At 44.2% G+C, this 24,577-nt stretch overlaps 1 protein-coding gene across 1 annotated transcript in view; it reads left to right on the top strand.

Annotated features, from left to right (window-relative positions):
• Positions 1-24,577, top strand: part of LOC124047774 (contactin-associated protein-like 4) — a 212,085-nt gene that overhangs the window by 20,373 nt on the left and 167,135 nt on the right. Inside the window, 1 exon segment of the mRNA XM_046368083.1 lies at positions 18,701-18,811. Coding sequence (XP_046224039.1) covers positions 18,701-18,811 — 111 coding nt within the window.

The following is a 24,577-nucleotide window of genomic DNA, read 5'->3' on the forward strand; positions in this document are numbered from 1 at the left end:
GCTGTCAGTGTGAGTGGACCAATTCAGTTTGTCTGTGATGTGTATGCCCGAGGAACTTAAAACTTGCTACCCTCTCCACTACTGTTCCATCGATGTGGATAGGGGGGTGTTCCCTCTGCTGTTTCCTGAAGTCCACAATCATCTCCTTAGTTTTGTTGACGTTGAGTGTGAGGTTATTTTCCTGACACCACACTCCGAGGGCCCTCACCTCCTCCCTGTAGGCTGTCTCATCGTTGTTGGTAATCAAGCATACCACTGTTGTGTCGTCCGCAAACTTGATGATTGAGTTGGAGGCGTGCGTGGCTACGCAGTCGTGGGTGAACAGGGAGTACAGGAGAGGGCTCAGAACGCACCCTTGTGGGGCCCCCGTGTTGAGGATCAGCGGGGAGGAGATGTTGTTGCCTACCCTCACCACCTGGGGGGCGGCCTGTCAGGAAGTCCAGTACCCAGTTGCACAGGGCGGGGTCGAGACCCAGGGTCTCGAGCTTGATGACGAGCTTGGAGGGTACTATGGTGTTGAATGCCGAGCTGTAGTCGATGAACAGCATTCTCACATAGGTATTCCTCTTGTCCAGGTGGGTTAGGGCAGTGTGCAGTGTGGTTGAGATTGCGTCGTCTGTGGACCTATTTGGGCGGTAAGCAAATTGGAGTGGGTCTAGGGTGTCAGGTAGGGCGGAGGTGATATGGTCCTTGACTAGTCTCTCAAAGCACTTCATGATCACGGAAGTGAGTGCTACGGGGCGGTAGTCGTTTAGCTCAGTTACCTTAGCTTTCTTGGGAACAGGAACAATGGTGGCCCTCTTGAAGCATGTGGGAACAGCAGACTGGTATAGGGATTGATTAAATATGTCCGTAAACACACCGGCCAGCTGGTCTGCGCATGCTCTGAGGGCGCGGCTGGGGATGCCGTCTGGGCCTGCAGCCTTGCGAGGATTAACACGTTTAAATGTCTTACTCACCTTGGCTGCAGTGAAGGAGAGACCGCATGTTTTCGTTGCGGGCCGTGTCAGTGGCACTGTATTGTCCTCAAAGCGGGCAAAAAAGTTATTTAGTCTGCCTGGGAGCAAGACATCCTGGTCCGTGACTGGGCTGGGTTTCTTCTTGTAGTCCGTGATTGACTGTAGACCCTGCCACATGCCTCTTGTGTCTGAGCCGTTGAATTGAGATTCTACTTTGTCTCTGTACTGACGCTTAGCTTGTTTAATAGCCTTGCGGAGGGAATAGCTGCATTGTTTATATTCGGTCATGTTACCAGACACCTTGCCCTGATTGAAAGCAGTGGTTCTCGCTTTCAGTTTCACGCGAATGCTGCCATCAATCCACGGTTTCTGGTTAGGGAATGTTTTTATCGTTGCTATGGGAACGACATCTTCAACGCACATTCTAATGAACTCGCACACCGAATAGCGTATTCGTCAATATTTTTATCTGACGCAATACGAAACATGTCCCAGTCCACGTGATGGAAGCCGTCTTGGAGTGTGGAGTCAGCTTGGTCGGACCAGCGTTGGACAGACCTCAGCGTGGGAGCCTCTTGTTTAAGTTTCTGTCTGTAGGCAGGGATCAACAAAATGGAGTCGTGGTCAGCTTTTCCGAAAGGGGGGCGGGGCAGGGCCTTATATGCGTTGCGGAAGTTAGAGTAACAATGATCCAAGGTTTTACCACCCCTGGTTGCGCAATCGATATGCTGATAAAATTTAGGGAGTCTTGTTTTCAGATTAGCTTTGTTAAAATCCCCAGCTACAATGAATGCAGCCTCCGTATAAATGGTTTCCAGTTTGCAAAGAGTTAAATAAAGTTCGTTCAGAGCCATCAACGTGTCTGCTTGGGGGGGGATATATACGGCTGTGATTATAATCGAAGAGAATTCTCTTGGTAGATAATGCGGTCTACATTTGATTGTGAGGAATTCTAAATCAGGTGAAAAGAAGGATTTGATTTCCTGTATGTTTCATTCATCACACCATGTCTCGTTAGTCATGAGGCATACGCCCCCGCCACTCTTCTTACCAGATTTCATCAACCTTGTTGTCAAGAGACTGGACATTGGCAAGAAGAATGCTAGGGTGGTGCGCGATGTGCCCGTGTCCTGAGTCTGACCAGAAGACCGCTACGTTTCCCTCTTTTACGAAGTCGTTTTTTTGGGGGGTCGCTGCATGGAATCAATTCCGTTGACGTGTGTGAAAGGCAGAACACAGGATCCGCATCGCGGAAAACATATTCTTGGTCGTACTGATGGTGAGTTGACGCTGATCTTATATTCAGTAGTTCTTCTCGACTGTATGTAATGAAACCTAAGATGAGCTGGGGTACTAATGTAAGAAATAACACGTAAAAAAACAAAAAACTGCATAGTTTCCTAGGAACGGGAAGCGAGGCGGCCATCTCTGTCGGCGCCGGAAGAACATCCAGTTAGCCGGGCCCCCCACAGGGTAGGGAGGATGGTCTCAGAGTCAGAGGGTGTGGCAGTGGAAGTGTAAAGGCGAGAGAGGGCGTTCGGCTTCACATTCTTGGACCCTGGATGGTGAAGTTGATCCTGGTGAATAACAGTGCGCAGCGGTCCTGCCTATCGTTATGGCACTTGGCTGTGCGGAGATATTCTAAATTCTTATGGTCAGTCCACACCAAAAATGGATGTGCCCCATCCAGCCAGTGCCTCCACTCCTCCAGCTCCATCATGACCGCCAGAAGTTCCCGGTTCCCTACGTCATGTCATAGAGCACATCGTTGACCAGGGCCTGGAAAACAGTGACAGCCCAAACGGCATGACCAGGTACTCGTAATGTCCACAGGTAGTTTGTAAGGCTGCCTTCCACTCGTCTCCTTTGCGTATCCAAACAAGGTGGTAGTCATTCTGAAGGTCCAACTTGTAAAATATATTTTCCTCCTGAAGAAGTTCCGGAAGCAGAGAGGAGTGGTAGGGGGTAACGATTATTGTCATTGAGGCCCCAGTATTCAATACATGGATGCAGGGTCTTTTCCTTCTTTTCCATGAAGAATAACCCTCAGCCGACAGGGGAGGCAGAAGGGCAAATGCTCCCAGCAGCCAGAGCGTCCTCAATGTTCTCCTCCATGGCCTTAGTCTTAGGGCTAGACGGAAAATAGCCAGCCTTGAGGTGGTGTGGTGACCGTGGTGTGGTGTTGTGTGGATATACCTAGCTCAGATACCAGAGTAGCGTCCATGAAACTCTCATCAGCCCCAGAGTCAATGAGCACCCGGAGGGATTTAGACCGTTCACCCCACAGCAGGATAACATGAAAGGGAGTACGAGTAATGGGAGTTAGAACATTCCCTGTATGACCCACCATGGTACTCTTACCTAGCTGATGAGTTTGGTCATTCACTGGACGGGCAGATTTGTAATGCCCTGTAGCACCACAATACAGGCAACTGTTGGATTTAAGCCTCTGTAGTTGTTCCCGAGGTGATAACCTAATTCTACCCTGTTGTGTAAGCACTGTAGTAAATGAGTCGCTCGTTCCTGTACATTCCCGAAGGGGCTTGGGTGCCTTTGGATCCTCCCGGAAATGCAGGCCTCTGGACTTCTGGGATTCTTTGGGGGCGAGCAAGCAGTCGTAGACAAATGAGTGGAGCCGAAAAACAGACCTCCTCTCTCTCCTGCGCTCCTGTAGACGTCCGTCGATCCTTATTGTTAAGGCTATGAGGAAGTCGAGGTCCAGGGGTTACTCCCGAGCTGCAATCTCATCTTTAATCTCCTCGGATAGTCAATGAAGTAGGTATCGAACAGAGAATCCAGGTTCCAGGCACTCTCGGCAGCCATGGTGCGAAAGTCTACTGCGTAGTCTGCCACGCTAATGGGGTTCTTGGCGTAATCTGACTATCTTTTGGGCCGCCTCTCTCCCAGAAACCAGAGAATAGAATACCTTCCTCACCTCCACCACGAAATCCTCCAAACGAAGGCAAATGGCAGATTGTTGCTCCCAAACTGCCGTAGCCCAGGAGAGCGCCCTACATTAGCGTTTTAAGATATGCTATTCTCGAACGGCCGAAAGGAATTAAGAGGGCTGCAGCTCAAAGGTGAGGGAGCACTGGGAAAGAAATGCCTGACAGGTTCCAAGGAGGGCGAGAACAGGCAGAAGATCATTAACCAGGTCAGAGTCCAAAAGGTAGAGGTCAGGGCAGGCTGAATGGTCAGGCAGGCAGGCTCAGTGTCAGGGCAGACAAAAGGTCAGACCCGGAAAGTCTAGAAAAACAGAGACTAGGTAAAACACGCTGGTTGACTTGATAAGACGAACTGGCAAAAGACAAACGGAGAACACAGGTATAAATACACTGGGGATAATGGTTGACACCTGGAGGGGGATGGAGACAAGCACAAAGACAGGTGAAACAGATCAGGGCGTGACAGGATCAAGATCTCTGTTGCCTAAATTGGTATTAAATGTTTTTATAGTGCCTCTTTTGTGCACTTCCGGTAATACCGTATACCTCGGTATGGTACAGATACGGTATGGTGGTATGAAAATCAGGATACATCCTAACTCTAGTTTGTTTTCCTCTGGTGATTATCAGTTGGTACACAGGCATATCTCAACACTGGAAAAACACACTGACACGGCAACTGTACAACACATGAAGCAAGATGGATTACAATAAAATACATTAGATAAAACATGCACTTAGATGAAAAAGATGAGAAAGTGCAGCTTAAGGGAAATGTGCCATCTTTGAGGAGAAGGGGAAAAACATGCCAAATATTGGTGGAGAGTGTTGGCATTTTCCCCTTTACTGTACATAATGTTACACATACGATATGGAAAGCATTGACTGTTTTGTGTGATGGTATATGGTCGTCATTTATCCCTCTGAGGCTTTACTGCTGAAAGACCCTATCAGTGCCAGACCCGAGTTCAAATACTATTTGAAGTCTTTCAAATACTACTGAGCATTTGCTTAAGCCTGCCTGGCGTGTCAGGTGGTCAGGGTTTGCAGTTTTCAATCTTTTCTATTGATTCTATTGTAGTAGGAAGCGAGCTCAAAAAAGCACATTTAAAGTATTTGATGTATTTTAAATAGTATTTGAATCCATGCAGGTCTGCTCATTGTGTTTTGTTTCGTTGCTATCCCAGTGCTCCAGCCCTGCAGAAGGACTGTGGTGTCAGTCACGGGGGAGAAATTATCTTTTTAAAGCAGTAGTGCTAATAGTTTAGTACAGTGGCAAAATGCAAGCCGAGATCTACCCCTCTTTTTTAAACATGACTTAAAAAATGTAAGCCTATGCAACATTAACCAATTAAAAACAGTTCTGTAGCAATGAGGTTTGTGCAGTAGAATATAGGCCCAATACATTATCGCTACACTACAGTTGAAGTCGGAAATGTACATACACCTTAGCCAAATACATTTCAACTAAGTTTTTCACAATTCCTGACATTTAATCTGAGTAGAATTTCCCTGTCTTAGGTCAGTTAGGATCACCACTTTATTTTAAGAATGTGAATTGTCAGGATAATATTAGAGAGAATGATTTTATTTCAGCTTTTATTTATTTCATTACATTCCCAGTGCATCGGAAGTTTACAGTCACTCAAATAACTGCAGAACCACTCCTTTATTGGGGGTGTCTTGCTAATTGCCTATAATTTCCACCTGTTGTCTATTCAATTTGCACAACAGCATGTGAAATGTATTGTCAATCAGTGTTGCTTCCTAAGTGGACAGATTGATTTCACAGAAGTGTGATTGACTTGGAGTTACATTGTGTTGTTTAAGTGTTCCCTTTATTTTTTTTGAGCAATGTATATACACTACCGTCAACAGTTTGGGGTTACTTAGATATTACCTTGTTTTTGACGCTGGGATGCTAGCCTCCTAGGCAGAGTTCCTCTGTCCAGTGTCTGTGTTCTTTTGCCCATGTTAATATTTTATTTGTATTGGTCAGTTTTTTATTTCACCTTTATTTAACCAGGTAGGCTAGAACAAGATTTCATTTGCAACTGTGACCTGTCCAAGATATAGCAAAGCAGTTCAACACATAAAACAACAGAGTTACACATAGAATAAACAAACATGCAATCAATAATACAGTAGGAAAATATATATAAAGCATGTGCAAATGAGGTAGGATAAGAAAGGTAAGGCAATAAATAGGCCATGGTGGCAAAGTAATTACAATGTAGCAATTAAACACTGGAATGGTAGGATGTATCTGAGTCTGCATGGAGCAGCCAGAGCTGCCAGTCTGCATGGAGCAGCCTGAGCTGTCAATCTGCATGGAGCAGCCAGAGCTGTCAGTCTGCATGGAGCAGCCAGAGCTGCCAGTCTGCATGGAGCAGCCGGAGCTGCCAATCTGCATGGAGCAGCCAGAGCTGCCAATCTGCATGGAGCAGCCAGAGCTGTCAGTCTACATGGAGCAGCCAGAGCTGCCAGCCTGCATGGAGCAGCCAGAGCTGTCAGCCTGCATGGAGCAGCCTGAGCTGTCAGCCTGCATGGAGCAGCCAGAGCTGTCAGTCTGCATGGAGCAGCCAGAGCTGCCAGTCTGCATGGAGCAGCCAGAGCTGCCAGTCTGCATGGAGCAGCCAGAGCTGCCAATCTGAATGGAGCAGCCTGAGCTGCCAATCTGCATGGAGCAGCCAGAGCTGCCAATCTGCATGGAGCAGCCAGAGCTGTCAGTCTACATGGAGCAGCCAGAGCTGCCAGTCTGCATGGAGCAGCCAGAGCTGCCAATCTGCATGGAGCAGCCAGAGCTGCCAATCTGCATGGAGCAGCCAGAGCTGCCAATCTGCATGGAGCAGCCAGAGCTGCCAGTCTACATGGAGCAGCCAGAGCTGCCAGTCTGCATGGAGCAGCCAGAGCAGCTAGATCTGCCAGTCAACCAGACTCTTCCAGATCTGCCAGTCAACCAGATTCTTCCAGATCTGCCAGTCAACCAGATTCTTCCAGATCTGCCAGTCAACCAGACTCTTCCAGATCTGCCAGTCAACCAGAATCTTCCAGATCCGCCAGCCAGCCAGGATCTACCAGAGCCTACTACCTGCCTGAGCTTCATCTCAGTACTGGGCTTCCTCTCAGTACTGGGCTTCCTCTCAGTCCTGGGCTTCCCCTCAGTACTGGGCTTCCCCTCAGTCCCGGGCTTCCCCTCAGTCCCGGGCTTACCCTCAGTCCCGAGCTTCCCCTCAGTCCCGTGCTGCCCCTCAGTCCCGAGCTGCCCCTCAGTCCCGAGCTTCCCCTCAGTCCTGAGCTTCCCCTCAGTCCCGAGCTTCCCCTCAGTCCCGAGCTTCCCCTCAGTCTCGAGCTTCCCCTCAGTCCCGAGCTGCCTCAGTCCCGAGCTGCCCCTCAGTCCCGAGCTGCCCCTGGGTGAGGACTATTAGGCCATGGTCGGCGGCGAGGATGGATTATCCCAGGACGAGAGGGCGAGGAACTATGACATTAATGGAGTGGGGTCCACGTCCTGAGCCGGAGCCGCCACCATGGACAGACGCCCACCTGAACCCTCCCTATGGTTTTGAGGTGCGTCCGGGAGTCCGCACCTTAGGGGGGGGTTCTGTCACGCCTTGGTCATAGTATTTTGTGTTTTCGTTATATATTTGGTCATGCCAGGGTGTGACATGGGTTTATTTTGTTGTGTCTCGTATTGGGGTTTTGTAGGCATTGGGATTGTGGCTGAGTAGGGGTGTAGCATAGGTTTGGCTGCCTGAGGTGGTTCTCAATCAGTCAGGTGATTCTCGTTGTCTCTGATTGGGAACCATATTTAGGTAGCCTGGGTTTCACTGGTTATTTTGTGGGTGATTGTTCCTGTCTCTGTGTAGTTGTTCACCAGACAGGCTGTATTAGGTTTTCACGTTCCGTTTGTTGTTTTTGTTTATTTATATGTTATTGAGCAGTGAAAATGATATTAACCAGATTCCTTTTTCTATGGCTTCCCTAATGTGTCCAGTGTCACAATACATAGTTTCAGGGTTTTATTTTGAAAAATGTCATATTTATGACCGTTGCGTTATGCTAATTAGTGTCAGTTGATGACAAAGCTCCCAGACCCGGGATGGGTAGTAATCAAGAGAATGAACACTGAACAAAATAACAAAACAAACCGTGATGGTATCCAAACGAGTGCTGACAGGCAACTACACATACACAAGATCCCACAAACACCAAGGGGAAATGGCTACCTAAATATGATCCCCAATCAGAGATAACGATAAACAGCTGTCTATGATTTTGAACCATATCAGGCCAACATAGAAATACAAAACCCCCAAGACCTACAACAACTCTAGACATACAAAACCCCTAGACATTACAAAAACTAGCGTACCTACCCTAGTCACACCCTGACCTAACCAAAATATAAAGAAAACAGAGAAATCTAAGGTCAGGGTGTGACATCTTTGCTGTATTCGTTGAGTCTCTCGCCTGTTACGATTTTAAAAGTTTTGAAATCTCACAATATCAACTTTGCTGTGCATTCAAGGTTTCTTTTTACAGTCAACGGCTTGAGGAAATTGTGCACAGCGCTAAACAGCGCTAAATAATTAAATAATAATAAATAAATAAATAGGAATGCAAGGCTTTATCGTTGTTTTTTTTCACAGAAATGCTTGGTGATCGACTAGGAATGCCTTGGATCGACTGGTTGGTGACCACGGCTATAGTGTGTCCTGTGGAATAGACCTATACCTATCACCTGCATCAGGGCTGGGTGGCTATAAAGCTGTCACTTCTTTTATGCTCACTCTGGAGAAAGTACACTGTTCACCCACACACCAGACCACAGTGCTGAGGATGGACATTGGAGGCTTATGCCAAATGTAAGCTCTGTAGTGGGAGAATGATTATATATCACAAGACAGGTGTATCTTCATGTCTTCTTCATGTCTAAGCCAGGCCCATCACAGAGGAGTAGAGGTGAAGGGAGGGCAGGACCCAGCTGGCTGCAATAATGGTTGAAAACATTAGTTTTAGTATGTTTCCCAAATGGCACCCTATTCTCTTAATAGTGCACTACTTTTGATCCGGGCCTAGGGCACTAAAGGGAAAAGGGTGTCATCTGGGCCAAATCCTTCGTCCCGTTGCTGGGTTATAGAGCATCTTAGTTTCTTTTTGATTACCCATTCTTGGTAACTATTAGCGGTGGTGTGTATTCATTGATGCTAAAATATCGCCCCCCCCCCCCAAAAAAAAAAATGTGGTATTTCAAAAATGTGGTACTTTATGTTTTATAATTTTCCTTGAATTCCCAAGAGGCTTAATGTATCTCACAGGAGAAAGCATCTGAGTGAGCGAAACAGCGGCCCTCTGTCTCTCTATGTATAGGCCATCTATCTGATGCTGTCTGGTCCAAATGAGTATGACATTGTTGCTTCCTGTAGCATTGAAGGCAAGGGAAGCCAGCAAATATTTGGCCTCCCTTGATAAAAAAAAGAATTTAAAAATGTGCCAATCACCATTGAGCTAAACTGAGCGAGCTTAACTGTGAATGGTCCTGGCGCACCAAAGGAAGTGTCAAGCCAGCTTGCATTGTTGAATTGTTGTGTCTCGTTGTGTTGTTGTCCTCCGGTGTCTAGCTAGCAAGCTAGCTAAAATTATCCCTTTCCTAAATTAGCCATGGATGGAGATAAGGATTTGGACTTGTGGTTTTACTTAATTATCCGTACTGGCTAATGATTATAATGATGATTCTGATCCAACCATTAATTCATACATTGTTGTGCCCCTGGCCTGAGAGAATGGAGTTTAAATATGTAGCTAGATGTAGAAGGCTAATGTTAACTAGCTAACTTTGCCCATGAATCAAAGTTAGGCTAGGGAGCAAGCATTTTAGCCAACAACAAATAACATGTTTCGTTAACATGAAAGAGAGGAGGATGGCATTGGCATTTCTTTACAAGTAGGGTGAGTCAACATCTTTTTCTACTTGCACGAACACGCACGCACGCACACACACAGAAATCAGAACCATGGGCAGCCAGATCATATTTAGCTTACGTTGATTGGACTCAATTGTTTTTGGTATCTTTTAGTTGTCAATGTATTACACTAAGCAGAGGTGATTTGATGATGTTGAAGTTGAAATGGTGGTGGAATAGTGGAGGCTGCTCCTGATATCTTTGCGACTGGCAGTAACTCTCTGTGGTTCTAAATCAATAGTTGGTTAGTTGTTCGAAAATGTTGGAAACATTAACTTGCTTGACCATGCTGTGTCATGCAACTGTCTGTTACACACAATATGCTTTGTGGACTTCACTGGACAGAGGTTGCTATACAGGTTTTGTAATAAAACAAAGGTTTAGTTGAATTTATTCTTATTGTCTCGGCTGCAAGGTATATGAATTAACAGGTTTTGCTTTAACGGGGGGGGAGGGCTTGGCTTTCCCAGTGATTTTACCCCCACACTGATACTGACTATTAGTATAAGTGAAGTTACCTGAAGGATTCTTGCTGTAAACCTCATTAGCATGATAGCAAGGCATAGTATTGCAGTCAGTGAATGTTCCTTGGTGTGGCTGTTCTCTAATAATAAATGTGTTTGAACCCAATCACGTGAGTGACAGCCTTGCAGCTGCTGCTTGCTTGTTTCAACTCTGTGCCTTGTGTGGTATTGTAAAGAGAGTTAAGACTGGCAGACTGACAGATTCAGGATAAAGAGTTTCAAAAAAAAACCTCCCTTTGATCATAGCCCTCTCTGATTACATTTATCTTAGCTGTGGTCAACCTTGGTGCTACAGTATGTTGTTATAAAGTACAAATTATTGTTTTCATATCATTTCAAAGATGAAGTTTGTTTGTTTGTTTGGTGAACTGAGCATGGTTTATCCATGGATGTGGATAGCTATTGTCAGCTATTGTTAACTATTGTCTTGCTGCATTGTTTAACTGGATCATTTTGGTGGAAGCTGAAGTAAGGAGGCGTCACAAGGAGGCCAGGTGTGTTTGCTGGAGGCTGCAGCGATGAGGATCAAACGCATCTCCCTTTGTGTTTGTTAGCGCATCAGTACACACACACAGTTTGTTAGCGCATCAGTACACACACACACACACACAGTTTGTTAGCGCAGTAGCAGAGCTTCAGCTTGCCATTTGACAGCTTCCAGAGAGGAAAGGGAGAGAGGGGGGGGAGAGAGAGAGAGAGACTGCTGGGAGAAGTATCTGACTGAGCAGCAGTAAATGAGAAGTTAGAGGAGAGCTAGCGAACATTTCTGTCTATTAGTGCCAGTAACAACAACATCAGAGAGAGAGAGCGAGAGAGAGAGCCCTGTTTGCTTGCTAACAGTTACAGACTCTCTGATTATGCTTCTGTAGTTTAGTGCAGCTATCCTTGTGTGTGTGTGTGTGTGTGTGTGTGTGTGTGTGTGTGTGTGTGTGTGTGTGTGTGTGTGTGTGTGTGTGTGTGTGTGTGTGTGTGTGTGTGTGTGTGTGTGTGTGTGTGTGTGTGTGTGTGTGTGTGTGTGTGTGTGTGTGTGTGTGTGTGTGTGTGTGTGTGTGTGTAACTGCTGCAAAGCAAATGACCTCTGAAACATAGCAGGGTTCCACTACAGATTGGAGAATTGGGGCTTGATAATGCCCCATTACAGGCTGCAGCTATCATAACATCTCAGTGATTGGATAGTTTTGCTCTGGAGAGCCAGACCTTGCTTTTGTGTAATAGCAGTCAATGACAGTTCACAGATCACACTACAAGGCAGTTTGCAGGCCCATCAGTACATTATTTAATGCTCACTCACCACTATTTCTGCAGAGCCATCCTGTGCTCATGTAACAGTATTAATTCTGTCCCTCTCCTCGCCCCATCCTGGGCTTGAAAGGGGGACCCTCTGCACAAATTGACAACAGTCACCCTATAAGCATTGTTACTTATCGCTCTACAAAAGCCACAGTCTTTGCAAAGCAAGGGAAACAACTGCAGTAGTTCAAGGTCTCAGAGTGAGTGATGTCACCGATTTAAACGCTACTAGCGCGCACCGCTAACTAGCTAGCTAGCCGTTTCAAACTGGTCACACACACGCTGCAGAGAAAGGTACTGATCACTCAGTTTTTTCTTCTTCAAAAGACACGCACACAAATCGTCTTCAAAAGCCATAGACGGGATTAAAGTTGATTATCCATGTTTTTGACTAACATGACTTTTGTGAACTTTTCCCCTTTGGAGAGCAGAGGTCATTCACAAACTTCCTCCATCGGTTCCATATTCAGACGTATTTTGTTCGAAATTAACTTCCGGCATTTTGTAATTATTGTAGATGCACCAGTAGATGTGCAGAGTATCTTTTGGGGCCAATATGAAAAACAAGGTGTAATAAGTACATTTGAATATTTTGGACATTTCTTTCCCTGTGGAGGTTGGTTATGCATGTATTTCACTCGACAGAAGCTTCTAGCTGCTCTACTTCCTGTGGCAGTCGGTGCAAATGTTATAGGATGTGTCCCGAATGGCACTCTCTTCCCTATATAGTGCACTACTTTTGACAAGAGCCTATAGGGAATAGGGTGCCATTTGAGATGCAAATACAGCTAACCACACTGTGCTAGCTGGCCACAAGCACAATCTGGCTTTCCTTCTCTCAATCTGGCCAATTAATTCCCTGCCAGAGAAACAAGCTAATTTACTGAAGCACTCCTGAAAAGTCACTACATTCAGTTAACAAAGGGTTCTGCAAACATTTTTTTGCCCAGGGACCCCCACCCAGGTAAATCAGCGACCCTGTATATATATATTTTTTTAAGTACAAGGCATCTTATTACCTGATGAATGATAATGGAAAGGATAATTAATCAACATTTGGTAGATAGTTTTTTCAGAATTTTACCTCCCTATATAATAATTGAAAGAGGAAGTGTTAACTCTAACATAGCCTATTCGCTAGAAATGTAACTCCTAACATATTTTTGTTAATAACTGATAGCTGTTTAGCTGGATAAACAAAGGTTAGCTGTCACACCCTGATCTGTTTCACCTGTCCTTGTTATTGTCTCCACCCCCTTCAGGTGTTGCTTGTTTTCCCCAGTGTATTTATCCCCGTGTTTTCTGTCTCTCTGTGCCAGTTCGTTTTGTATGTTTCCAAGTCAACCAGCGGTTTTTCCCCATTCTCCTGCTTTTGCTATTTCTCCTTTTTCTAGTCCTCCTGGTTTTGACCCTTGCCTGTTTCTGGACTCTGTACCTGCCTGCCTGACCATTCTGCCTGCCTTGGCCTCGAACCTGCCTGCCACTCTGTACCTCCTGGACTCTGATCTGGTTTTGACCTTTTGCCTGTCCACGACCATTCTCTTGCCTACTCCTTTGGATTAATAAACACCTAAGACTCCAACCATCTATCTGCCCCCTGTGTCTGCATCTGGGTCTCACCTTGAGTTATGATAGTTAGCCAATTGTTGGGAAAATGTATGTCCATGTCAAGAAAGCTTAACAGCAGCCAGTGGCACTTGAAGCAATTGGCAAAAATATAAACTTACAGTTCATATAAGAAAATCAATCAATTGAAATACATTTATTAGGCCCTTATCTATGGATTTCACAAGACTGGGAATACAGATCTGCATATGTTGGTCGCAGATACCTTAAAAAAAGGTAGGGGTGTGGATCAGAAAACCAGTCAGTATCTGGTGTGACCACCATTTGCCTCATGCAATGCGACACATGTCCTTCGCATAGAGTTAATCAAGCTGTTAATTGCGGCCTGTGGAATGTTGTCCCAGTCCTATTCAATGGCTGTGCAAAGTTGCTGGATATTCGTGGGACCTGGAACACACTGTTGTACGCGTCGATCCAGAGTATCCCAAACATTCTCAATGAGTGACATCTGGCGAGTATGCAGGACATGGAAGAAAGAACTGGGACATTATCAGCTTCCAGGAATTTGTTTACAGAGCCTGCGAGATGGGGCCATAAAGGTGGCGGACGAATGGCACAACAATGGGCCTCAGGATCTCGTCATGGCATCTCTGTGCATTCAAATTGCCATCAATAAAAGGCAATTGTGTTTGTTGTCCGTAGCTTATGCCTGCCCATACCATATCCCCACCGCCACCACAGGGCACTCTGTTCAAAACTTTGACATCAGCAAAACTGCTTGCACACACAACGCCATTCACGTAGAGTTCTGTTTTGAGGCCAGTTGAACATATTCTCTAAAACAATGTTGGAGGCGACTTAAGGTAGAGGAATGAACAGAGAATTATCTGGCAACAACTCTGGTGGACATTCTTGCAGTCAGCATACCAATTTCACCCTCCCTCAAAACTTGAAACATCTGTGGCATTGTGTTGTGTGACAAAATTGCACATTTTAGAGTGGACTTGTATTGTTCCCAGCACAAGGTGCACCTGTGTAATGATCATGCTATTTAATTGGCTTCTTCATATGCCACACCTGTCAGGTGGATAGATTAAAGAAAGTTGGGGGGGGGGAAAACATTTTTTTGTGTTTATGGATAATTTCTGGGATATTTTATTTCAGCCCATGAAGCATGGGACTAACACTTTACATGTTGCGTTTATATTTTTGGTCAGTGTAATTCAAAATTCATTTTCTGTTCTGCTCGCGATATTTATTTTGGGAAAAATGTACTTTTAGAGAAATAAAAAATAATAATTGCGGATCCCCTGCAGTAGAGGTCAGCGGACTCCAGGTTGAATACCCCATGAGATAGCACATTAGGTTGGGTGTGTAGTTATCGTTCTGCTCTTCAATCTGTCTGGAGACTGAGACTATAGGCCCCATGGGTCCAAATAGAGTGGAACCAAGTTGTACAGAATAGAACGGAAAAACAGAGTACTGCGCTTTAGTTTGAATTGTTAGTGTACCATGACATAATTCCATTCCACAAACAAGCATTTTATTGGCCCTCATTAGGGTATATGTCTGCCAAATGCAGCATGGTCTAAATTGTTTTACATATCCAAAAGACACACAGTGAATATGACTGAACTCTTGGAGTCGTGGAGTTCAGTCCAGTGCCTTTCCAAGGGTATGGTTTCTAATCCATGCTGTTTTTATATTTGTTGCTTGTGAAGGTGATGCATCATCTTCATCAGTAGTCACTCTCCACTTCCATCATCTTGACTGTGGGCAGATTGTTATTCCAGCAAAATGTGAAATGGGACACAGTAGATGTACAGTAGCCTGTCTCACTCTATCGGCTGGAGCTCCTGCCAAGGATCAGTCCTTTATCAATAGTGATTTAAACACTTCTGGTGGGTTCTGACGTCACTGACACTCCCTGAGAAGTACTACTTTGAACGAGGTAATGACTGCATCGCAATTGGCACTCTATTCCCTATACGACTTTTGACCAGGGCCCATAGCGCACCATATAGGGAATAGGCCATATTGGCACACATCCATTATCTAAGGTAGTAGTGTTATGTAGCAAAGCGTTATAGAGAATCCAGCTAATTATGACATATATTGTGTTTCTAAGACAAAACAAAACATTACCTTGGTATTTAAGTGTTGTTTTGGGATAGAGCTAGCTGAAGGAATGAGGTGCAGTAGCTACAGTAAAGGCCTATATTTGCGAAAGGTGGCTCTTGCACAAGGGAAGGTGAGTTTTCCATCAAGGTTCAGTGAATGCAAACATCCAGATATTCCGCATTTACCTCCAATTTGTGCCTCGGGACAACGGACGTCTGTGCACAACTGATCACAGAGTCAGTCAGAGACGTGGGTAACGTCACTGAAATGCCAAACTCTGGACGCCGATAAATGGCTCTTGTGTTTTCAAACGCTTTGCTCTTTCTGTCAAGTAGTTTTCAACGAGAACTCTCATTAGTGATTATCAACTTAGCTTTTACTCCTCTGCTCTGTTCTTTGGAGTGCACTTTCCCATTTCCCACTCTAAAACACTATAATTGAAAAGCTTTTCACACTGAATACTCAACAAACAACCCGAATCTAGTCATTGAGAGACAGGGAATGTAGTTTGGTCATGAGGAGAGTATGTGTGCACTACTGATAAGAGGTTCGGCAAGCTGGTTTTTCTAGCATTATCTAGTTGAAATGTCATCATCTAAAATGCTATTTGGAGAACAGCAAAAACAAGCAAAACTTACCTCAGCCATTATCACATTGATTGAGGTGAGTGAAGCTACAGCAACCAATCTACAAAAACGTAGACTATTAGCTGTACAATTAGCCGCTACACATTAACTCAGCATTGGGTTTGAAAACAATCATTTAATAAGTGCGTACATTAAGGTAAACAAATATGTTTGCTGTACATAACTTTTTGTTGTTGTTGCAGTTTTATATCTAATTCCCTGCAATTCTACATATTTGTGACCGACCGGCTCGAATCTGTCTTATGTAACAACATTTGAAATGGTGTTTTTTGACATTGGATAAAAGTAGAGACCCAGAGCAAGGAAATTGTATATCATATACTACAGTTGAGGAACAATGGGAAAGTAATTATTCTTTGAACGTTGATAAACTTGTAATCTTTTCAGAAAATGGCCCTTGAATGTTTTGGATCACCTACTGGAGAGCCCATCTTTGTCTACACCCATTCAACATTATTCACACCCTCTTAAGCCTTAGCCCCACCTATCTCTTTAAGGATTCACATGTGAGGCCATGTGCTAAACAGAGTGAGTACGATAGTGTACCACACAACCAGTTTTCAAGACTAAAGATTGATGTATACTACGTCTATCGACATGTCTGTATAAAGTTGTTGCAGTGACATCATTGTCGTTGTGAAGAAGTATAAACACAAAAACAACAGATTGCAGATTGATATCAGCAGCCTGACAGTCCAAAATAGCATAACTGGTGTATTTGAACACCAATAAACCGTTTTAAAAATGAATTTAGTTTACGTCAATCTAGAAAACCAGGCAACTAAAAGCAACTTTCTAAACAAAGTTGTGGTTTGTTTCTGGCTTGTTAGCTAGCTAACGTTAAGTCCAAACACACCAAGACAGTTGCGAAGAGGGCACGACAACCTATTCCCCCTCAAGAGACTGAAAAGATTTGGCATGGGTCCTCAAAGGTTCTACAGCTGCAACATCGAGAGCATCCTGACGAGTTGCAACACTGCCTGGTATGGCATCTGCTCGGCCTCTGACCGCAAGGCACTACAGAGGGTAGTGAGTACGGCCCAGTATATCAGTAAATAGCCTGAATTTAAGGCTATCTTTCAAAGAAATGTAACAGTATTTATTCAACCTTCATGAGAAACACATCCGTGGCCACATGCTGAGGTTACTTTAAGTATACTGTAAATGTCTTATGTAATCGTAGAAAGTGTACATGTTCGAGATAGCATGCAAAAGTTTGCAGGTCTGTGGAGATCTTCACAATTGCTATAATAATCTGTACAGAATCTCGAACAACGTTGATCACTTGCACTATGTACTTTTAATGTAATCTCAACTGCAATCCAGGTTTTTATGCTGTACTGTTGGATGAAGCACAATGATAACACATTAAGTTGTTGTATAAATCCAACATATCTGGCATTGTATTCCCATTTGAACTTGTGCTTTTAAATGGTTGAAAGTGCAGTGGTAGCACATTTATATGAAAACTAAGGGCTCGATTCAATCCGTATCACCAAAGTTCAGCGCTATAGCGCGATTGAAATTTAAAGGCAACGTTCCCACATTTGTGGAGACCGCATTCATTGCAAACACTCCATATGTCAGCTCAATCGGATATTACCTTTACATTTCAGGCGCGCTATATTTTGGCGAATCTAGCCCTAAATCGCGAATCAGACATTGTTTTCCCATTTGGAATTTGGTTGTGCTTTTAGGTCGTTGAAAGCATAGTGATAACACATTGAGCATTCAACAAACATCTGGCTGTCTTTTTGAGTGGGTGAATAAAGGTTGAAATCTCATTGGTCAACATTTCAAACAAATATTACCCACCTTTCCACATAGCCAGCAGCATACCACCCTGCATACCACTGCTGGCTTGCATCTGAAGCTAAGCAGGGTTGGTCCTGGTTAGTTCCTGGATGGGAGACCAGATGCTGCTGGAATTGGTGTTGGAGGGCCAGTAGGAGACACACTTTCCTCTAGTCTTAAAAAAAATAAAAATATCCCAATGCCCCAGGGCAGTGATTGGGTACACTGCCCTGTGTAGGGTGCCATCTTTCGGAAGGGACGTTAAACGGGTGTCCTGACTCTCTGAGGTCATTAAAGATCCCATGGCACTTATTGTAGAGTAGGGGTGTTAACCCTGGAGTCCTGGCTAAATTCCCATTGTGACCCTCAAACTATCACGGTCACCTAATAATCCCCAGTTTACAATTGGCCCATTCCTCCTCTCCCCTGTAACTATTCCCCAGGTTGTTGCTGCAAATGAGAATGTGTTCTCAGTCAACTTGCCTGGTAAAATAAATAAAAAATTAATTGAAATGACGTGGTGTGACCAGAGGGACGGGACTCATGCACACATTTGTGAAGATGTTGGAACATAACAATGTGATCTGCACTCTAGAGATTTTAGTTATTATTAGCATCATTTCAATGGTGTCATTGGTGCGTAGTATTGCTGCTGGCAGAGAGCAGTAACAGCGTGTGAAATGTGGTCGACATGGTGATCAAATTGTGACAAAATGGAAAATAGTGTCTCTGAAATGGCTTTAAACATGGTTCCTCCCTGATGATGTTTTAGACTACACCTCTGAATCATCTGGAAATACTGTACTAATAATAACGTTACTAATAGTTCAGAGATTACCTGTGATTGTAAAACCTAACCCTGTCCTTTGTGTTTCCCTGTTTGCTTGACAGACAGCTGTGATGGCCCACTGGTGTCCAGCCTGCCCCAGTCCTCCTTCAGAAGCTCATCACAGTTATCCAACAGCCATGGACCCGGCTTTGCCAAAGTAAACAGGAGAGATGGTGAGTAATGGACTTTTGACACATTTGCCTGATATGGACACTGTATTGATTGTAGGATTCCTTAGTATCTCCACTGTTATTTCGAGCCTGTATTCCGGCCGTACACAGTGGGCTGCTGTGTTGTGGTGCTCAGATGCTCATTGCGGAGAGGGAGAGAGAGGGTTGGATTCCCCACAGGACTGTGCATAGAGAACATCAAAGGCAGGTTTCGTTTCAGCAGCAGCAGTAGCGCAGGAACCAGATCCCTTTAAAAAAAAACTGTATTCCCTTGCTGGTGACTTCAGTTTGAGAAAGGAAGGAGAGAGAGAGACAGAGAGCTGCTGTTACCTCGTCCCCAGCGGGTCGCCTACAGTAGGTAGATATCGGAATACTACATTACAAGCCCCAGAGCAAGGTCACCCTTCTTTACCTTTGCAATGCATCTGAATTCATCCAGAAAAAAAATTCAAAAGGGGATTGGTTGGTTTTGTTGGTTGGTTTGGATGCTGAATGCTGATAGAATGGTATCCTTGCATTGCTTAGATGGGAAAATGCTATCACGGTGGTTCTTTGTATGAATGTTTTAAAACTGGTAGGGTTGATCTATTTTGTGGTTTATCCAACCTTGAAAGCAGAAACTCAGATGGGAATAGGAGGGATTTTTAGCAGCCACATAACAAGGATCTGTGCACATGATTTTCTTCGACTGTGAGACCAAAGCAATCTAAGCTTGTTGGATGCTTCTTCCAAGCTGTCTTTGATGGCTGTAGCAGTAAGCACACTGTTGGTTTTTCACTATTCCCATCTGAGTTGAGCTGAGTGAAGTGGATCAATAGGTGTCTAAAACTGTCTATGGTATTATCAGTTTGGTATACTGTATTTCTCTGTGTTTGACCATGATGAAGTCGTATCAGTCAGGTTAACTGTTTTTATTCATATCTGATAATATATGCACCAGAGCAAAGCTGGGTGAAATTGCTATATGTTGCTACACAATAAAACAGGTGGTTCTGTGCCAAATAAGGTTCTATAAGAGCTATGCTCATACAGTTTTAAACGGAAACTGTATGGTGCTATAAAGAACCCTTTCCTAATCCCCTTAAGGATCCGACCCTTTTTTTCAATTTTCCTCTAAAATTACATACCTAAATCTAACTGCCTGTAGCTCAGGATCTGAAGCAATACAATGAAAAAAAACATGCTTTCATTTGTAAATAAAATTGTACTATCTTTGAAATGCAAGATGGGGGCCATAATGTATTATTCTAGGACAGGGGCAATTTAGGTTTTGGCCACTAGATGGCACAAGTGTATTTGCAAAGTTTTAGACTGATCCAATGAACAATCTTATATCTTTTCAAAAGGCACATTTAGGCAAAAGACTACACAGATGTGCCCTTTTTAAAATTTATTTAACCATAATTTAACTAGGATGGTCAGTTAAGAACAAATTCTTATTTACAATGACGGCCTACCAAAAGGCAAAAGGCCTTCTGCGGGGACAGGGGCTGGGATTAACAAAAGAGATAACACAACACCACATAAAGAGAGACCTAAGATAACAACATAGCAAGGCGGCAACACATGACAACACAGCATGTTAGCAACACAACATGACAACAACATGGTAGCAACACATGATAGCAGCACAAAACATGGTACAAACATTATTGGGCACAGACAACAGCACAAAGGGCAAGAAAGTAGAGACAACAATACATCACGCAAAGCAGCCACAACTGTCGGTAAGAGTGTCCATGATTGAGTCTTTGAATGAAGAGATTGATATAAAACTGTCCAGTTTGAGTGTTTGTTGCAGCTCGTTCCAGTCGCTAGCTGCAGTGAACTGAAAAGATGAGCGACCAAGGGATGTGTGTGCTTTGGGGCTCTTTAATAGAATGTGACTGGCAGAACGGATGTTGTATGTGGAGGATGAGGGCTGCAGTAGATATCTCAGATGGGGGGAGTGAGCCCTAAGAGGGTTTTATAAATAAGCATCAACCAGTGGGTCTTGCAATGGGTATACAGAGATGACCAGTTTACAGAGGAGTATAGAGTGCACTGGTGTATCCTATAAGGAGCATTGGTGGAAAATCTGATGGCCGAATGGTAAAGAACATCTAGCCGCTCGAGATCGCCCTTACCTGCGATCTATAAAGGATGTCTCTGTAATCTACCATGGGTAGGATGGTCATCCGAATCAGGGTTAGTTTGGTAGCTGGGGTGAAATAGGAGCGATTACGATAGAGGAAACCAAGTCTAGATTTAACTTTAGCCTGCAGCTTTGATATGTGCTGAGAGAAGGACAGTGTACCGTCTAGCCATACATAAGTACTTGTATGAGGTGACTACCTCAAGCTCTAAACTCTCAGAGGTAGTCATCACACCTGTGGGGAGAGGGGCATTCTTCTTACCAAACCACATGACCTTTGCTTTGGAGGTGTTCAGAACAAGATTAAGGGTGGAGAAAGCTTGTTGGACACTAAGAAAGCTTTGTTGTAGATATTTAACACAGGACAGCGATCCTGTAGAGGTTTTAAGAACTATTCAAAAAAGGCTCTGCAATGGTTACAACCTGGTGCTGTTTAGAACCCTTAATGGTTATAACCTTAATGGTTATTTATAGAATTTTAGTGGATAATGGTTCTATAAAGAACCTTTCACAGTCTCAAAGATTCTACAAATAACTCTCTGGGTGTATCATGTTTCAGGTAAGACACAAGTGCAGACTGTGTAGAAGTAAAAATGTTTATTGTAACAACTGGGGCAGGCAAACGACAGGTCAAGGCAGGCAGGGGTTGATAATGCAGAGTAGTGGGTCAGGGTACAGGATGGCAGACAGGCCCAGGGGTCAGGTCAGGCAGAGTTCGGCAATCCAGAGTAGGGGCAAAGGTACAGGACGGCAGGCAGAGTGGTCAGGCAGGCGGGCTCGGAGTCAGCACAGGCAAGGGTCAAAACCAGGAGGGCGAGAAAAGAGAGACTGGAAAAAGCAGGTGCTGCGACAACCCGCTGGTAGGCTTGAACAAACAAGACGAATTGGCACAGACAGACAGAAAACACAGGTATAAATACCCAGAGTATCAGTTGGGAAGATGGGCGACACCTGGAGGGGGGTGGATGACAAGCACAAGGACAGGTGAAACAGCTCAGGGCGTGACAGGTTGAACATTTCTCCCTCTCATGTAATGTTGGAGTATGTAATCGGTTGTTTACATGGCAGAGGTTACATGGTTGTTTACTCGGTTGCCTCTCAACAACCACTTCTATTTGACCAATGACCACTTTTTAAGGTCACACTGTTCTTTATGTGACTGGAGGAGGATCTAGCATGGCATCGCAAAGGATTGAAACAGTGATGTTAATTACAAAATGCACTAGATGACAATATCCTAGTTGTTCTAAGAAGAAATCAATTAATCAATTAATGGATGCATCTAATTTACATCTCTGTCTGGAAAATGTAACACTCAGCATCCTCTAGTGTTTTTCAGAGGATATTCACATTACTGATTCAATTTGCTGACTAAATGAACAGTGGTAACTGTCAAAAGCTTCATAATTTTGCCCTCTGTTCAGTTCTACTGGTATAATATCTTCTCACCAGGCTTGTTAATTATTAAAAATGGTCTTTTGTGATCTGACAACTAAGTTGATTTAAATATTGAATGAAATACTTCCATTCACTAATTATAGTCAGAGAACAGCAACATGAGAACAGTGGTGATAGGATTGCATACAGTATATAGTCTGTAAGGTCATTGTGTATGAACATATCAAAATGGTCCATTGCTTGATCCATGCTAATTATATTGTTTGTCCTCAGACTGTCCTCAGAGTCGATTGGTTGGTTCCCTTCTCTAGTCAATAATATAATATAAAAATACATTTAATTTAACAGACGCTTGTATTCAAAGCGACTTCCTGTCATGCGTGCCTACATTTTACATATGGGTGATCTAGGAATCGAACGCACTACCCTGACATTACAAGCCTCATGCTCTACCATCTGAGCTTCAAATTAGAATTAGAATGCTATTCAGGCCCACCATTCTGCACTTTCACTTACAAACACACACACCAACCCACCAACTATTCTACACATGCTGTGATCAGATATGTGCCATGTCCATGCAATCCAAGGTTGTGTAGAAACATCAAAAACCCATTGAGATCCAGTCAGGATCAGATCTGGTTAAACCCCCTCCCTAGGGGGACAAGAACACATTATGACAGGCCAGGTTTTGATCTCCCTCTGACTTCTATTTTCTCCCTGTCACGCTCTCGTTCTCTCCTCCAATAAAACATAATTTGTTTACTTAGTTCAACCCAGTTTCTCTCTCGTTTTCCTCCCCCTCTCCCTCTATCTATCCCTCCCTCCCTCTCCCTTTCTCTCATTACCTTTCCATTCCCTCCCTCCTCTTCTCTCTTTCATACCTATTATGTTCTCTCTCCCTTTCCCCCCTTCTCTCTTTCTAATAACTTCTCTTTCCTTTTCCCTTTCTCATTCCCTCCCTCTGATCATCACTGCCCTGTCCCCTTGAATGCAGCAACGGTGTGTTTAATTCTAATTATGAGTTACTCTGTCTCCAGTTTAAAAGGGAAACTTCACCACTGGACACTATTTGGGGTGTTTTTCCAGTATTCCTACATAGTTATGACTGACGAGAGGTGTTTCAGACATAATTAGGTACCATAGAGGCATTATTTTATTTATGCGGTGGGAGACCTGTTTTGTAGCAATTATTGTGGCCTTTGTGGTTCACGGATTGCATGATCACGCTAGAAGTGAGTAGATATGGTTGTCCTTGTTCAATAGAGCCATTGGACAATAGAGCCATGGTTGTCCTTGTTCAATGGAGCCATTGGACAGTAGAGCCATGGTTGTCCTTGTTCAATGGAGCCATTGCTATGTGCCACGACATTGCAACGTATCTAGGTTGACTCATTTTCCCAGGCCTTGTAAAGACTACAGACTGACGGGAGTCCTGCTTCCTTTTCCAATTGTGTTCCCACCCTCGAAGGCAGGCTTATCAAAATGGGGTCAGTATTAGTTTCACAGGTTCACGGGGAGCTATGTTACCGTGCACCGTCTCTCCGAGATTGCTAAATAATTACAACGGCTGCTAATGATTCCTCTTTCCAAGAAGAGCTGGACAAACGAAACCGTATGTCCCCATAGGGACATACAGCCCTATTCATTTCAGCCCGGAATACACTGAAGAGGACTTGAGACAGCGAGAACAAGACTAGCGAGACCTGCAAAGCAGCGTGGGGATCCATGGTCAGACTCCGAATAGTGCTGCCTATGCGGGTGCTGTCCAGCCATGCCGACAGATGAGAAATGTCTGTGCTACAACACATTCAATCACGAAAAGTTCTTACAAGAGGTCAGTGCCGACGCCATGGATCGTGTGTGTGTGTGTGTGACAGATCATCAAAGTTTTGACGCACATATGGATAGAGGGGTGCTGGAGACGTTATTCAGAACCTCCATGAACAACTGTCAGCGGAAGCTGAGACCAGCTGGACCAGGAGGGCAAATGACAAATGAGTAAGTTATTTTGCTGGCGGTAGCTAGTTAGCATTATAAGCTCTCTTTTTACACAACGCAGTGTTGTTCAATACAGTATCATTTTGTGATTGATTCGGCCATAACGGGGCTTGCTAGTACCACTAAAGGTCAAGCTAGCTAGCTTTATTTGCTATACCCAAAGTGTACTGTAACCTAAAGTTATGTACTGTTGCCTGAGGTTACAGCTAGCTAGTTAGCCTCAGTGCATCTCATTA

The sequence above is a fragment of the Oncorhynchus gorbuscha genome, linkage group LG11, assembly GCF_021184085.1.
Source record: "Oncorhynchus gorbuscha isolate QuinsamMale2020 ecotype Even-year linkage group LG11, OgorEven_v1.0, whole genome shotgun sequence".
NCBI classification, from domain to species: Eukaryota; Metazoa; Chordata; class Actinopteri; order Salmoniformes; family Salmonidae; genus Oncorhynchus; species Oncorhynchus gorbuscha.